Source organism: Brassica rapa, chromosome A01, assembly GCF_000309985.2.
Source record: "Brassica rapa cultivar Chiifu-401-42 chromosome A01, CAAS_Brap_v3.01, whole genome shotgun sequence".
Classification (NCBI taxonomy): Eukaryota; Viridiplantae; Streptophyta; class Magnoliopsida; order Brassicales; family Brassicaceae; genus Brassica; species Brassica rapa.
Genome location: NC_024795.2, coordinates 6666916 through 6683109, shown reverse-complemented (window position 1 = coordinate 6683109; position 16194 = coordinate 6666916). Strand labels below are relative to the sequence as shown.

The window sequence follows — 16194 nt, the reverse complement described above, 5'->3', positions numbered from 1 at the left end:
TTTGATCAACAAAGAGTTGTAATCCTTTGATCAAAAAAAAAAAAAGAGTTGTAATCCAAAACATGAATTCTCATGTAATATAATAATAATATAAAAAGACTTTTGAACTCAAATATATCACACAAACTTCATAGTTTCCACATAGTGTGGGAAGATGAGAACAGTTGCACCTTCCTCAAACTCTTCAAAGCCCTCAATATTAACTCTAGTGAAAGTCTTGTTCTCCAAATTGTAGAAGTAAATGTAGTAAGGGTGTGATAGATCGTAAGGCGCAAACACAATTTCACTTGTACCAGTCATTCCAGCTAAGTACATGAACCTGTCCTTGTCGTTGATGAAATTAAATTAGGTACTGGGCCTACTGGCCATTCATAGGTCAAGACGACCTATACCTTCTTTTTTTTTGTATTTCTTGCTTACTTTATATGCAAGAATCCTAAGTGGGCTTTAGTAGACCCAGATGACAATGATCCTAAACGAGTGACAAAGATGACAAATGCATCCACCGTGGCATCATCATCCGGTCGCCGGATATCTTCAGCCGCCTCCGCCTCCCGTAGCTTGTGAAAAAAACGACATTTCGATTTGCACACAAGACAACAACTTCGTTGATTGATATCCAGACATATAGACTTAAACTCGTTTAGAAAAATAAGTAAATTTCTGGTCAATGAATTGATCTTATATTCTGAGAAATTTATTTATCATTGGTTTTTTTTTTACAAATCTTACATTAGTGGACAGAAATAATTTACAAAAAGGTTTTGATCCATAGACATGAACTCTTGAAGACGTTAGCGTATAAAATATTAATTGCTGGTTGAAACTAAAAACCTAAAAAAAACAATTTCATCTAAACTTTTGCTGCCAATTAATAACGATCTTTTGATGGATCTTCACTGTCTTGGAGCAATATTTTAACACTTTACAGTCTTTTGTAAAATGAAAGTTCGTATCAGATTCTTGACTCGGAGTTGGGGACGAAATTAAAGACTTCGTATCAGATTGATTATATGGTCCAGCCAAAAACCACGTGAATGTTGCCATCTCAAATGCATTTCTTTATACAAAATCATTTGTAAAAGAACCACGTTCATCGCACAAAACTAATTTTAACTCTCTTTTGTTTTTGCTCAAATTTAAACTATCTTATTATCTGGCTTTTAGCCTTTTGTATTTTATACCACACAATATATTTGCTATCTAGCTTTTAGACTTTTGTATTATTCGCCAACAACCATGTCGAGAATTATTACCCACGAATCCGCCAAAGTTTTATTCATTTTCTTGTGTGTTTAAATATCTTTATTTCCTTCGATTCATTTTGAAATAAGACTAAAAGACAAAACAATAAATAATTAGCAGTCCCGACTCTCCTTTTCATATAGAGTCGACCGAACTTAATCATGAACTGCCACTAAATAAGAAAATATCATAAAACTGGGTGTTATTGGTTTATTGGTTTATGTATTTGAGTGGATTTGAAAATTCAAGTCTAATTCAGTGTTATTGCTTATATGATTTTAAAATCCATACACAAATCTAGTGTTATTAGTTATATCATTTTAAAATAGTGTGTTATTCAATGGCATAGATTTCTTTAAAGATTTGATTTGGAATTAGATTTGAGTGGATTTATAAATGTTTTTAGGGCAAAAATACAAAGGAACAAATATTGACTTCAACCTTGTTATTTTTATTGGATTTGTAATACAGTTTTTTCACGTTAAACAAATTTTCAAATATTAGTGCTGGTTTGATTTTCTACGATAAACACATATGTTTTCTACTTCCCAATATCTGAAATTATTTATTTGGTAAATATCTCATATCATGTTCATCATTACCTCTCTCTCTGGGTAACAAATAAATTTTCACCTATAGCCACCGGCGATATTTCAAAGTTTTGAGGTTTACTTGAATTAACCAGTTTTGGACCTTCCTAACTATTACCTTGCTACCTTCCCACACCAACCAATGAACAATTTCTCTAAACCCAGACCTTTTCTCACATAAACTCGTAAAGTCAGTGTTTATGTCTAATTACAAATCCATTTGTTTGATTTATAAAAATTCACCTATTTTGATTTTGAAACTCTTACAAATTATTTTTAAATCCACTTGTTTGATTTAAAAATCATGGATTTATCAAAGATTCCTAAGATTTGTAAATCCATTAAAATATCAAAACCAATAACCCCCACTAAGGTATTCATAAATAAAAAGACTATATATGGAGTTGCATTAGAAGAGATATATATCAAGAAGAGCAAGATAGGAAGAGCATTTTTACCAAAAAAAAGAAAGATAGGAAGAGCATTGACTCTCTCGTTCTCATATCCATGGACAAGACATCATCATTCTCTAGCCACGAAGGAAAGCCCATTCGATGCAAAGCAGCAATATGTAGAAAAGCAGGAGAAGCATTGGTGATCGAAGAGATCCACGTTTATCCACCTCAAGCTTACGAAGTTAGGATTAAGATCATATGCACAACTCTTTGTCACACCGATCTTGCTTTCTCGAAATATAACAGTGTAAGATATACATTTTTATTTAACCAAAACCAGAACGATATACTACTTTTTGCATGGGAAAGTCCATACATATACATATATAATCTATCATCCTCACCAAATCTTTTGAATTTTCCAGGGACCAGTCGTAAGGTTTCCTAGAATTCTAGGACACGAAGCAGTCGGGTAAACCTTCTTTCTAAATTTCAAAAGGTATTGAACTTTTCTTTCAAGAATTTGCTTAAGTAATTACTTTTATTGTAATCCAGTGTGGTCGAGAGCATAGGTGAACATGTGGATGGATTCAAACAAGGCGACGTGGTATTGCCAGTATTTCACCCTCACTGTGAAGAATGTAGAGACTGCAAATCTTCAAAGGGCAACTGGTGCACAAGATTTGCCGAAGATATCGTGTCAAACACGCGACGATACGGAATGGCTTCGAGGTTCAAGGACTCCATGGGAGAAGATATTCACCATTTTTTCTTTGTCTCAAGTTTTTCTGAATATACCGTCGTTGATATCGCTCATCTCGTTAAAATCTCTCCTGAAATTCCCGTTGATAGAGCGGTTTTGCTCAGCTGCGGTGTCTCCACAGGTTCCATATTTTCTTCTTCAATATTTGTTGTCTTAGTGTTCGTAGTAGAGATATATATTCCAAATATTATTGGTGAAAACGTAGATAGAAATAGAAACCAGCAGGGGTGTTGTGGTTTTATTTTTAGGAAGTTAGATAGATACAATAACTTGAAAAGATGGGGCTAATCACTGATGATTTGTCACGTTATATACATGGGTCAGGAATTGGAGCAGCTTGGAAAACGGCTGACATTGAAGAAGGCTCCACCGTTGCAGTTTTTGGCCTTGGTGCTGTTGGACTAGCGGTATCCCTTTTCTTTTATTAATATAAAACCTTTTCCTGTATAAAGAAAACTATATTACTTTCACAATTTGTTTATAATTCCCCCTCCCCTCCCCCCCTCTCTTGTTAATTTGATACACATTAATAATTCATGCTATATCAAAAATTAATGATATGGTAAAAGGTTGGAGAAGGAGCCAGGCTGCGGGGGGCAGCACAAATCATCGGTATTGATATCAATCCTGATAAATTCGCGTTAGGTAAAGCTGTGTTATATATTTTTTAAAAAGTTGTGTTATATTTCCCTTTTTTCAAAAAAAATTGTGATATATTAAAAATAAATATTATTTTCTTTCCATTTTATATTATTTATTATTTTCATTAGGCTTATTCTGACCACGTTGACTTTGGCACTATTTCTTTGTCCTTATTATTAACTCCAAATGCAATAGTTTATTCGTCCTCTTCCATTATATAAATGATGATTTCCATTGATCACTACATGTTTAAAAACTATATAGTGTATTATATCTTATCCATGATGAAAACAATAACAAAAGTTAATCATTTAATAATAAATTATTATTTGAAACAATGAAACACCATTTAAAATAGAACAAAAGATTTCATATTAAACGTTACTAGAGATTTTTTCCGCGCGAAGCGCGGATTGTGTCTTATAAATTTATTTTAGTTATAATATTATTTGTCGGTTTGTTTCTTTTACATTAATTTTTTGTTTTTCCAATGTTAGTTTTTCTTAATTTAAATTTAGATGTTTATAGTTTTTCTTTTTTCTGGTTGTAGATGGAGAATTATATTTTTTATTGATAGTTTTTGAATGTGACATAAACTTTTTGAAATTTTAAAATAATGTTATATATAGTACAATTAACACATTAAAGAAGAGAAACATATTTAAGCACATTTTATACAGGTTTTATATACATAATTTTAAACATTATATATGTATATATTATAAGTTTGAAACATGTAAATGCTTTCTAAAGTTAAATACTTGTTCTGAGTTTACATAACTTATCGAAAGTTTTATCTTTTTTAAATTTAAATCACAGAAAAAAATCAAAAAGTCAGTATAGATGGGTTTTTTTGGGCTTTTAAATCAACACTGAAAATTTACATGAATCATATAACAACAGTTTTATAAACAACTCGATAAAATTTGACCGAGCCAAAAATTTTCACACAATATGGTCTTTCTTCTTCAAATTGCGAAGAGCCTATAGGCACAAGAAAAAAATCATAATTTTTGTTTTCACTTATATAACATTTTTTTTCCTTTACACACGGAATTTATTACACTGCTATAAGCAATTGAGAACTCTATTCATATAAGATTCACATCTATGCATTTTGACAAAGAAGAATTTTAGCCATCTTTAGTTTCGGAATGAATCAACTTCAGTCATATACACTATATTTTCTCTATGATTCAAATCTTACAATTTTAATATATGTGCAGATTTCCATGTGAAAAAACACGCACGCCATCTATAGTTCAACCTATTACTTTTTCCAAAGTAAACACTATAATCCTCGTTTGGTTAGCTCCACAAACTAATCTCTTTGGATCAGTGTAACCTTTCAGAAAATGATAATGTTAACATCTTACAAAAAAAAACAACAAATATTGACTTATTTATATGAATATATATTATTTTAAATCATTATAGTGGACGAAGAAAGCACCATAATTTGTACAACAAATTTTCTTAGATTCACTGCATCATATTCACCATTTTACCATTTTAATTACATAATTTTATATGAGCTTCTTCACCTTTCCCGATTATTTTCTCTTTATTTATAACTACAATATAAAGTTATAAACTATATATATATTATAAATTAATAATTTATTTACTCTTAAAGTAACGATTAAAAATAGAACATAATTCAATATAGATATATGATTCTATTAATAAATTAGCAGTTACAAATTTGAAATTTTTAGAAATATCAAAAGTTTTATATTAGTTAATTATCTTCTAAATGATATTTATTTTTAATTCTTTTTGGATGAGAATATTTTGGCTGAGGTGGATAGCCTCAAAAGCCTTGAATTTAGTCCCTTTTATATAGTAGGACTAGGGATTAACCCGGGCTACGCCCGGGATTTTTATTTTTTCTAATTTAAGTTGTTAAATTATTTATATTTAGGCTATGATATATATTTATATAAATGTTAAAATGCATATCATAATTAAAATTTATTTTTAAATTTTAAAACGTTAAATTAACATATTTTTTACTATTTAAATATTTTTTTGTAATTTTATTGGCTATCTAGTTATCATATTTAGCAAAACCATCTTTTGAGCGTTGGAATAAATGTTTTAGAGATTTTATTAAACTGCAGAGTATTTTCGGATCGACCACATGCTCAACATTCGATCGATCCGTAAAACGATGGTCGATCTCCTTGGCCAGGTAAGTACAATTTTAGCAAAAATATCTTTTATTTTCAAATATTAAGTATATAACTATTCTTTTTAATATTTTTTAATTATATTTTTTGATTAAATTATTGTATTATAATGGTTATGTAAATATTTTTTGTGATGTTTGAATTTGTGTTGTTCGTATACTTAACCTAGATGATATTGATGTTAAACAATTTATTGTTTTCTGGAAATAGAAAATAATGATATATCAAAACGTATCTAATACTTGTTAAATGATAGTATAATTTAAATTACATCCATTATTTGAAAATAACCATTTGTTGCTTTTATTTTTATTTTAAATTAGGAATTATTTTATTTAAAAACATTATTCATATATAATATAATAGTTTAAGTTTGGAAGATTAATCTATATATATAAATTATGTATATTTAAAAAAAAAATTTTAAGATATTATATATTGACTATATTTGAAAACTCTCTGAAATTATATTTTAAGCATAATATTATTATTATTTAATTTAAGTTATTTTGAACATAATATATGCTAAACCAACTTAAATTATATTTACAATAGGACCATCCTAAACCGGTTAGTAAACCAAAAACAAAACTAAACCAACATGAACCAATACCTGATTCGGCGAGGAAGGAAGTGTTTCGGGATAAACGCTTGAATGGTTACTAACTGAAATGGTTTGGTCATGAGAGAGTTAGTATGAATATTAACAATAAAATTATGGATTAGATTAATTTAAATTTGTAAGAATACCTTTGAGTCTATGAAAAGCAATTCAATTCCCATGAATAAGTTCGGCTTTTGGAAGTTGCGGGTTTCCCAACAATGAATCCACCTAACAAAAAGTTTGTTGTTATAAAAAAATCTCAGTCAAGGTCATTAAAGGTTTCTGGGACGGCAAGAGTTGATGGTGAAACCATTTTTTTGCTCGAGTGCTTTGAAATTTTCCTTAATAGTGTGAGGTTGATGTGGATGGAATAATGAGTTTTATAGGGACTTTCTTGATGTAAAACTATACATTTTTTTTTAATGTGGTATTTCCATTTTTATATAATTTACTACCATTTTAAGATATAAGTACATTTTAAGATAGATGCTTAAATTTTAATGTACTTTTTCCATTTTTTAAAATGTTTATTTCAATTTCTTATGTTTTTATTTACGTAATATCTATATTTTATGTTTTAAAATAGACATTTAAATATTAATGTACTTTTTTCATTTTTAAATTGTGTATTTACTTATATTATATATTTTACATTTTAAGATAGATGTTTAATGCTTGATGAACTTTTTCCATTTTTTTAAAAATTGTGTATTTACTTATTATTACATATATAATTCATATATTATATATTTACATTATTTACTTATTATTTATTTTTCTGTATATGTATTTCCATTTCTTGTACTTTTCATTTACTTAATATCTCTATTTTATATTTTAAGAAAGATGTTTAAATCTTAATGTACGTTTTCCAATTTTTTAAATTGTATATTTCCATTTGTTATACTTTCTATTTACGTAATATCTATATTTTAAATTTTAATATATATTTTTAAATCTTAATGTAATTTCCCATGTGGAAGCACTGTAGCCTATTGGTTAAGGTTTAAAGGCTTCTACACCCAGGTCTGGGGTTCGAATCCCAGACTATGCAATTTATTGCAGATTACAGGAAATCCAAGTTTCAAGTCCTGGAGAGAGCGGTTTATTAAACAATTATACAGACTAAAGAGGAATGGCTTGCAAGAGATCTTCAACATGGTGCAAGTAAATCTAGTCAAGCGTGGATTTTCATAGGACGGCTCAGGTGATGCAGTTAGGCATAGGTCTTCATAATGCAGGTAGTATTGTCGGTTGTCGAATCGTCTACGTAATCTTTCCTATATCATAATTGTAAGATCATAATAAATCAGCGTTAAAAAAAATGTAATTTCCCATTTTTTAAAGTTGGTATTTACTTATATTATATATTTACTTATTATTTATTTTTCTTTATATTGTGTATTTCTATTTCTTATACTTTCTATTTACTAATAATTTTATATTTTAAGATTGATTTACATTTTAAGATAGATGTTTAAATACTAATGTACTTTTTCCATTTTTTAAAATTGTGTATTTCCTTTTCTTATACTTTCTATTTACTTAATATCTATATTTTACATTTTAAGATAGATGTTTAATATTTATTATACTCTTTCCATTTTTTAAAAATTGTGCATTTACTTATTATTGTATATATAATTCGTATATTTATATATTTATAATATTCACTTATTATTTATTTTTTATATATTGAGTATTTCTCTTTCTTATACTTTATATTTAGTCAATGTCTATATTTTATATTTTAAGATAGATGTTTAAATCTTTACGTATTTTTCCATTTTTAATGTAAAACGGCAATGTTTAATAGAAAAACTTGGACAAATAGTCAAATAGTTATATTAATGTTTTTTTTCTTTTTTTTTATAAAATAGTAATGTTACATTATGAAGATAAACCGTTTTTTTAGTGAACAATGGTAATCTTATATATGTTTAATGTAGTTTTTCCATTTTTTTATGTTGTATGTTTACATATTATTGTTATTTTTAAATGTAAAATGGTAATTTTACATATGTTTAATGTAGTATTTCCATGTTTTATGTTGTATGTTTACATATTATTTATTATTTTCGAAATTATATATCATTTGTTTTTTTACAAAATAGTAATGTTACATTATGGAGATAACCCGTGTTTTTTTAGTGAAAAATGGTAATCTTACATATATTTAATGTAGTTTTTCCATTTTTTATGTTGTATGTTTACATATTATTTTCTTAAAATAAAAATATATAATGGTAATCTTACATATGTTTAATGTAGTATTTCCATTTTTATGTTGTATGTTTTACATATATTTATTATTTTCGAAATTATATATAATGTGTTTTGTTTTTTTATATAACGGTAATGTTACATTATGGAGATAAGCCGTCTTTTTTTTTTAGTGAAAAATAGTAATTATACATATGTTTAATGTAGTTTTTCTATTTTTTTATGCCATATGTTTACATATTTTTTGTAATTTTCAAAAATAAGTAATATTAAAATGTAAAACTCTATTTTATGCCACGTGTCATCTTTCGGGATTATATTTTATATTTACTTATTATTTATTTATTTTTATATTGTGTATTTATATTTCTTATACTTTCTATTTACTAATAATTTTATATTTTAAGATTGATTTACATTTTAAGATAGATGTTTAAATACTAATGTACTTTTTCCATTTTTTTAAATTGTGTATTTCCTTTTCTTATACTTTCTATTTGCATAATATCTATATTTTACATTTTAAGATAGATGTTTAAATCTTAATATATTTTTTCCATTGTTTTTAAGTTGTGTATTTCTTTTTCTTATACTTTCTATTTACTTAATATCTATATTTTACATTTTAAGATAGATGTTTAATATTTAATGTACTCTTTCCATTTTTTTAAAATTGGGCATTTACTTATTATTGTATATATAATTCGTATATTTATAATATTTACTTATTATTTTTTTTAATTGAGTATTTCTCTTTCTTATACTTTATATTTAGTCAATGTCTATATTTTATATTTTAAGATAGATGTTTAAATCTTTACGTATTTTTCCATTTTTAATGTAAAACGGCAATGTTTAATAGAAAAACTTGGACAAATAGTCAAATAGTTATATTAATGTTTTTTTTCTTTTTTTTTATAAAATAGTAATGTTACATTATGAAGATAAACCGTTTTTTTAGTGAACAATGGTAATCTTATATATGTTTAATGTAGTTTTTCCATTTTTTTATGTTGTATGTTTACATATTATTGTTATTTTTAAATGTAAAATGGTAATTTTACATATGTTTAATGTAGTATTTCCATGTTTTATGTTGTATGTTTACATATTATTTATTATTTTCGAAATTATATATCATTTGTTTTTTTACAAAATAGTAATGTTACATTATGGAGATAAGCCGTGTTTTTTTTAGTGAAAAATGGTAATCTTACATATATTTAATGTAGTTTTTCCATTTTTTATGTTGTATGTTTACATATTATTTTCTTAAAATAAAAATATATAATGGTAATTTTACATATGTTTAATGTAGTATTTCCATTTTTATGTTGTATGTTTTACATATATTTATTATTTTCGAAATTGTATATAATGTGTTTTGTTTTTTTTATAAAACGGTAATGTTACATTATGGAGATAAGCCGTCTTTTTTTTTTAGTGAAAAATAGTAATTATACATATGTTTAATGTAGTTTTTCTATTTTTTTATGCTGTATGTTTACATATTTTTTATAATTTTCAAAAATAAGTAATATTAAAATGTAAAACTCTATTTTATGCCACGTGTCATCTTTCGGGATTATATTTTATATTTACTTATTATTTATTTATTTTTATATTGTGTATTTATATTTCTTATACTTTCTATTTACTAATAATTTTATATTTTAAGATTGATTTACATTTTAAGATAGATGTTTAAATACTAATGTACTTTTTCCATTTTTTTAAATTGTGTATTTCCTTTTCTTATACTTTCTATTTGCATAATATCTATATTTTACATTTTAAGATAGATGTTTAAATCTTAATATATTTTTTCCATTGTTTTTAAGTTGTGTATTTCTTTTTCTTATACTTTCTATTTACTTAATATCTATATTTTACATTTTAAGATAGATGTTTAATATTTAATGTACTCTTTCCATTTTTTTAAAATTGTGCATTTACTTATTATTGTATATATAATTCGTATATTTATATATTTATAATATTTACTTATTATTATTTTTTAATTGAGTATTTTTCTTTCTTATACTTTATATTTAGTTAATGTCTATATTTTATATTTTAAGATAGATGTTTAAATCTTTACGTATTTTTCCATTTTTAATGTAAAACGGAAATGTTTAATAGACGAACTTGGACAAATAGTCAAATAGTTATATTTATGTTTTTTTTTTTCTTTTTTTTTTATAAAATGGTAATGTTACATTATGAAGATAAACCGTTTTTTTAGTGAACAATGGTAATCTTACATATGTTTAATGTAAATTTTCCATTTTTTTATGTTGTATGTTTACATATTATTGTTATTTTTAAATGTAAAATGGTAATATTACATATGTTTAATGTAGTATTTCCATTTTTATGTTGTATGTTTTACATATATTTATTATTTTCGAAATTATATATAATTTTTTGTTTTATTTATAAAACCGGAATGTTACATTATGGAGATAAGCCGTCTTTTTTTAAGTGAAAAATAGTAATCTTACATATGTTTAATGTAGTTTTTCCATTTTTTTATGCTGTATGTTTACATATTTTTTACAATTTTCGAAAATAAGTAATACTTTATATTTAGTTAATGTCTATATTTTATATTTTAAGATAGATGTTTAAATCTTTACGTATTTTTCCATTTTTAATGTAAAACGGAAATGTTTAATAGACGAACTTGGACAAATAGTCAAATAGTTATATTTATGTTTTTTTTTTCTTTTTTTTTATAAAATGGTAATGTTACATTATGAAGATAAACCGTTTTTTTAGTGAACAATGGTAATCTTACATATGTTTAATGTAAATTTTCCATTTTTTATGTTGTATGTTTACATATTATTGTTATTTTAAATGTAAAATGGTAATCTTACATATGTTTAATGTAGTATTTCCATTTTTATGTTGTATGTTTTACATATATTTATTATTTTCGAAATTATATATAATTTTTTTTGTTTTTTTTATAAAACGGGAATGTTACATTATGGAGATAAGCCGTCTTTTTTTAAGTGAAAAATAATAATCTTACATATGTTTAATGTAGTTTTTCCATTTTTTTATGTTGTATGTTTACATATTTTTTACAACTTTCAAAAATAAGTAATATTAAAATGTAAAACTATATTTTATGCCACGTGTCAGATTTTGGGAGAAATTGTTTCCGCTGATGTGGACGCCCTATGGAGCCTCAAAAGCTCCCTTTTATTAGTAGAGATTTACTTTTGTGCCAAAAAAAAACGTTATTTACTTAATTATATAGGTCAGAAAATAATTATTAACCTTGCATAATAGGTAAAGAATTTGGCTTCACGGATTTCGTCAATCCTACCTTGTGTGGAGATAAAAAGATTAGCGAGGTATGTTAGTAAACAGACCATTTCACATATAGATTTCACATCATAGTTAAATAAAGCTGATCAGTATCGTATCTGAATTAATTTGTTCAAGAAAAAATAGAAATAACTTATTTTCTTTGGGATAATCATGAAAAGGTGATTAAAAAAATAGCTGGCGGAGGAGTTGACTACAGTTTTGAATGTGTTGGTATAACTTCTGTATTGAGCGAGGCTTTCATTAGCACCCGCACGGTATGTGTATATCGGATCATGCATTTTCTTATCCAGTTCAAATCAATATCATTCCAGTGGTTAAAAACAACATTGATTTATTATGTATTTAACTATTATAAATACAATAATTAATTAAATGAAACAGGGTACAGGAAAAACGGTAGCGTTGGGGATAAATCCTGCAGCTCCGACAGAATTGCATAGTTTTGATCTTTTCAGAGGAAAACATGTTTGTGGAAGTTTGTTTGGTGGTCTAAAACCCAAGCTAGATATTCCCGTTCTCGTGGATCGATACTTAAAGAAGGTGTATTATTTATTTGCTTACAGTTTCGTTAATGCATACAAGTTGTACTTTATTTCCAACTTACATGTTATGATTTCATGGGATTAACACTTGCAGGAGCTTAATCTGGATAGTTTTATCACACATGAACTGAAATTTGAAGACATCAACAAGGCTTTCGACTTATTAGAGAAAGGAAAGTCTCTCCGGTGCATTCTGTGGATGGATAAGAAATAAATATCTTATGTTAGAAGACGAAAAAAAATATTTTATGTAAAAAGGATATGGACTAAGCTTCTCTGTTTTTTTTTTGTTTTTTTTCATTTTAATAAATTATTACAAATATCCTTCTGTTTAATATTAAGGCGAATGATGAAAATTATGAACTATGTGATTGATTGGAAGGAAAACAATGGACATCTATTTTTGTGTGCAGCTTTATTCTAGCTTTATTCTGAACTAATCATGTTTGAGCTTTAAAAATAAATCAACATATCTAAAACATTATAAGAGGAAATAAGTTGGCTTTCAAAATTAAAAAAAAAAAACAGATTTATTTGGTAATTTGAATGTCTTTAAAATAACTCTATAGCAAAATAAAAATCAAAGTCATAGCCAAAAAACCTATAACTCCAATTGTAAAGCAAAGGAAAACTAAACTACTGCTTCAACAAATCAAACTCTATTATATATTCAAATTTTTAAAATCATCAAGTCTGTAGATGTATGTCTCTATATATTCAAGTTTGAATCATATTAATTGATTTATTTTGACCAAAATACCTTTTCCAACAATAAATATGCTAATCAAAACACGATTCGGAAACCACTAAAATTACATTTACGGAAAAATAAATTAAAGATTACCTTCCAGAACTAGCTAAGATACCCATTAATTGGTTTTAGATTTGGTATTTGAATACATACGTTCAAATCAGGTTCATAAGACATTAATGGTCACAAAAGCATTTGTTGAATGTATAAATACATACACAACACATCAAAGTCAATAGTACGATATAGAGAAAATTAGCATTTTTACTTGCACAAAAGAGGCAAAATATAAAATTAACACATTGAAAGCAAAGAATTATGAGATCTGCTAGTGTTTTTATGGTTTCTTGTATTCTCATGTTTTTTGTTCTGATCCATGTCAAAGGTAACACATATACTTTGTCTTTGTTTTTATTAGTTTTACGTAAAAGTAAACAACTCTAACTTTGCGAAGTACGCTGTTTCCCTGGAAAAAGTGGTAGACCATGTTCTAATTTCAAGTTTGTTGAGTTATCACTAACTATCTTTTGTTATAAATTTAACTATTTTATGGTTTATATGAACTAATAGATGTAGAAGCTGGACTGACTCCAATGGGTAGCCTATGCGGCCAGAAGGATATATTTATCGGGAGATGCGGCCGTGATGGAAGCGAAACGTGCATAAACGACTTTGTTAAGAAAGGAGGTGATGGCAATAGGCCATATAGTTGTAAGTGTGATAACTTTGGCAAAAAACGTATATGCAGATGTAAAGTTCCTTGTTAGCGTTCGTTACAGCAATAAATAGAAGAAACTAGTTTTATTGTGGTGTGCATCTTAAATCGCTTTGGACGTTAGAGGAAACGCAAAGAAGAAAAGAGTCACAAAAACTAATAGACCTTTTAAAACCTGGTTTTGTTCAGATTCTGACAATTTTGTTCAGAACTGAATTTTGGGAAAAAAATGAATGAAAATAAGTAACTACAATACCAAGAAATTTTGTTTTAGAAAACTGAATTGTGGGAAAAATTGAATGAAAATAAGTAATTACAATACAACGTAATTTTGTGGTTACTAAGAAGAAACAAGATTCAACGATTGAATCATGATCAGGTGTGCGAGGCTGTTCATGATCCGAGGCTCCAAAACGATAATTTGCGACTTTGCGTGTGTTGACCTAGATTTGCGCTTCAACCATAGGCATGGATCACACGAGAGGCTTCTGTCTACGGTCATTGATGGACTCTCCTGGCTCCGGATACATCAAGCAACTGCAGAACAATTCTGATAATGTTGCATGTGTATATTCTGATGAATTCATTCTGTTTATAATAACTGTAGGATTTATAAAAGGGTGTCACAGTAAATTTATTGGGTTAAGACCATCTACTTATATTATTAAAACTGAAGTACATTTTAGAACTGTTTGAAAACATAGACAACAGAAGAACGAGGTACAATGGATCTGGGTATTCCTATAAATACTACGGTGGAGAGTGCTATACAGCTATACCGACCAAAGAGACATAGAATATCCATTCTTCCGTTTATTGATAAAGAGGTTATGGTGCTGAAAAACAGAGGACTGAATCAACAGGATGATATCTGTCTTTGGAAGAGAGAAAATGAGGCATTTAAAGAAGGTTTCTCCACGGCGCAAACTTGGAACATTATTAGAGCCCAGTCGCCGAGTGTCTCTTGGTTCAAAGGCGTATGGTTTTCTGGAGCTACTCCAAAGTTTTCTTTCCTCATATGGATTGCAATACATAATAAACTATCAACAGGAGACAAGATTCTAAGATAGAACCCTCAGGCTGTATCTACCTGTTGGTTGTGTAAAATAGCACCTGAAACGAGAGATCATTTGTTTTTTGAGTGTGATTATTCACAAGAAGTGTGGTTGGGGACTATCAATAACCTAGCAGGTAATAGAAGAATTTGTGATTGGTCTAGTGTGGTCCAATTGGTGGTGAATGGATTCCATGGAAGGACTGTGACATTTCTCCTCTGCTACTGTTTTCAAGCGGTTGCATACGCATTATGGCATGAAGAAAATGTGAGAAGGGTGAGTGAGCCTTCTTTGCCTGCCCTTTGTCTAGTTGCTCGATTGGATAAGTTGGTCAGGAACAGGATCACTTCTTTGAGGGGAAAGAAGGGTGAAAAATATAAGAAGGCAATGGAGGTTTGGTTTAGTAGAAGCTAATGGAGTTTTGAATATTGTATAGAAGTTTATAGATTTTGTGTTTAAAGAGAGAGGCAGTGCAAAAATCTGTAACAAGTTTTTTTGATTGAAATAAAATTTAAAATTCTTTCAAAAAAAAAAAACATAGACAACAGTATCAATGAAAATTGTTTGAAAACATAAATAGCATTATAAAAAAAGAAGTATAATGTAATTTTATTAATTTCATTAATATTATTACATTAATTGTCTTTCTATATCTCACTAAATTTAACAATTTTATTAATTATATTAAATTAACAATACATCACATAATTTAATTATATTATCTTAATAATAATAGTGGAGATTTTATTAATTATATTGTCTTATCAACATTAACTTTGTGCCAATTATATAATCAAAAATGTAAAATAACTAGGTTTTGCATATGTTTAAACATTCGGTTTAATTTGTTTTACCAATTTATTTATTTATTTTAGTTTCAATCGGTGGAAAATTACTAGCCAAAAACATAATTCAAAAACGTGTTTTTGTGAATAAAATAATAACTTAAATCAAAATAATAAAAATGTATTACATTTATTGTCATTTAATTTTCACTCCGTATATTTTATTTAGCCAAACACATAGAAAGAGTCTTTTTTTTTTATTAGTTTATAAATCAGTTAGGCATGGACATTGACTATCTAGTTAGGTACGTGTTGTTCTTTTCGGATATCGTTTTTTTTTTTAAAAA

The 16194-nt window shown here is 26.9% G+C and overlaps 2 protein-coding genes across 2 annotated transcripts; both read left to right on the top strand.

The window, feature by feature from the left end:
* The first annotated feature begins 28 nt into the window (after positions 1 to 28).
* On the top strand, positions 29 to 14094 carry LOC103859746 (alcohol dehydrogenase-like 5). Its single transcript, XM_009137328.3, has 9 exons — positions 29 to 2537; positions 2656 to 2702; positions 2786 to 3114; positions 3318 to 3400; positions 3563 to 3638; positions 11958 to 12022; positions 12158 to 12253; positions 12381 to 12539; positions 12636 to 14094. Exons 1-9 carry the CDS (start codon positions 2343 to 2345, stop codon positions 12753 to 12755), a joined length of 1170 nt encoding a protein of 389 aa, XP_009135576.1. The 5' UTR covers positions 29 to 2342; the 3' UTR covers positions 12756 to 14094.
* On the top strand, positions 13541 to 16187 carry LOC103859740 (putative defensin-like protein 234). Its single transcript, XM_018653121.2, has 2 exons — positions 13541 to 13677; positions 13863 to 16187. The coding sequence occupies exons 1-2, from the start codon at positions 13611 to 13613 to the stop codon at positions 14057 to 14059; spliced, it is 264 nt and encodes an 87-aa protein (XP_018508637.1). The 5' UTR covers positions 13541 to 13610; the 3' UTR covers positions 14060 to 16187.
* The last annotated feature ends 7 nt before the right edge of the window (positions 16188 to 16194 follow it).

What these genes read in the sequence shown, in the direction of transcription:
- LOC103859740 (XM_018653121.2), top strand. Translation starts at nt 13,611, where the DNA reads ATGAGATCTGCTAGTGTTTTTATGGTTTCTTGTATTCTCATGTTTTTT. An exon ending in TGTTCTGATCCATGTCAAAG is followed by an intron (nt 13,678 to 13,862) that starts GTAACACATATA and finishes ATGAACTAATAG; the next exon opens with ATGTAGAAGCTGGACTGACT.
- LOC103859746 (XM_009137328.3), top strand. Translation starts at nt 2,343, where the DNA reads ATGGACAAGACATCATCATTCTCTAGCCACGAAGGAAAGCCCATTCGA. An exon ending in CTTTCTCGAAATATAACAGT is followed by an intron (nt 2,538 to 2,655) that starts GTAAGATATACA and finishes TGAATTTTCCAG; the next exon opens with GGACCAGTCGTAAGGTTTCC. An exon ending in CTTTCATTAGCACCCGCACG is followed by an intron (nt 12,254 to 12,380) that starts GTATGTGTATAT and finishes TAAATGAAACAG; the next exon opens with GGTACAGGAAAAACGGTAGC.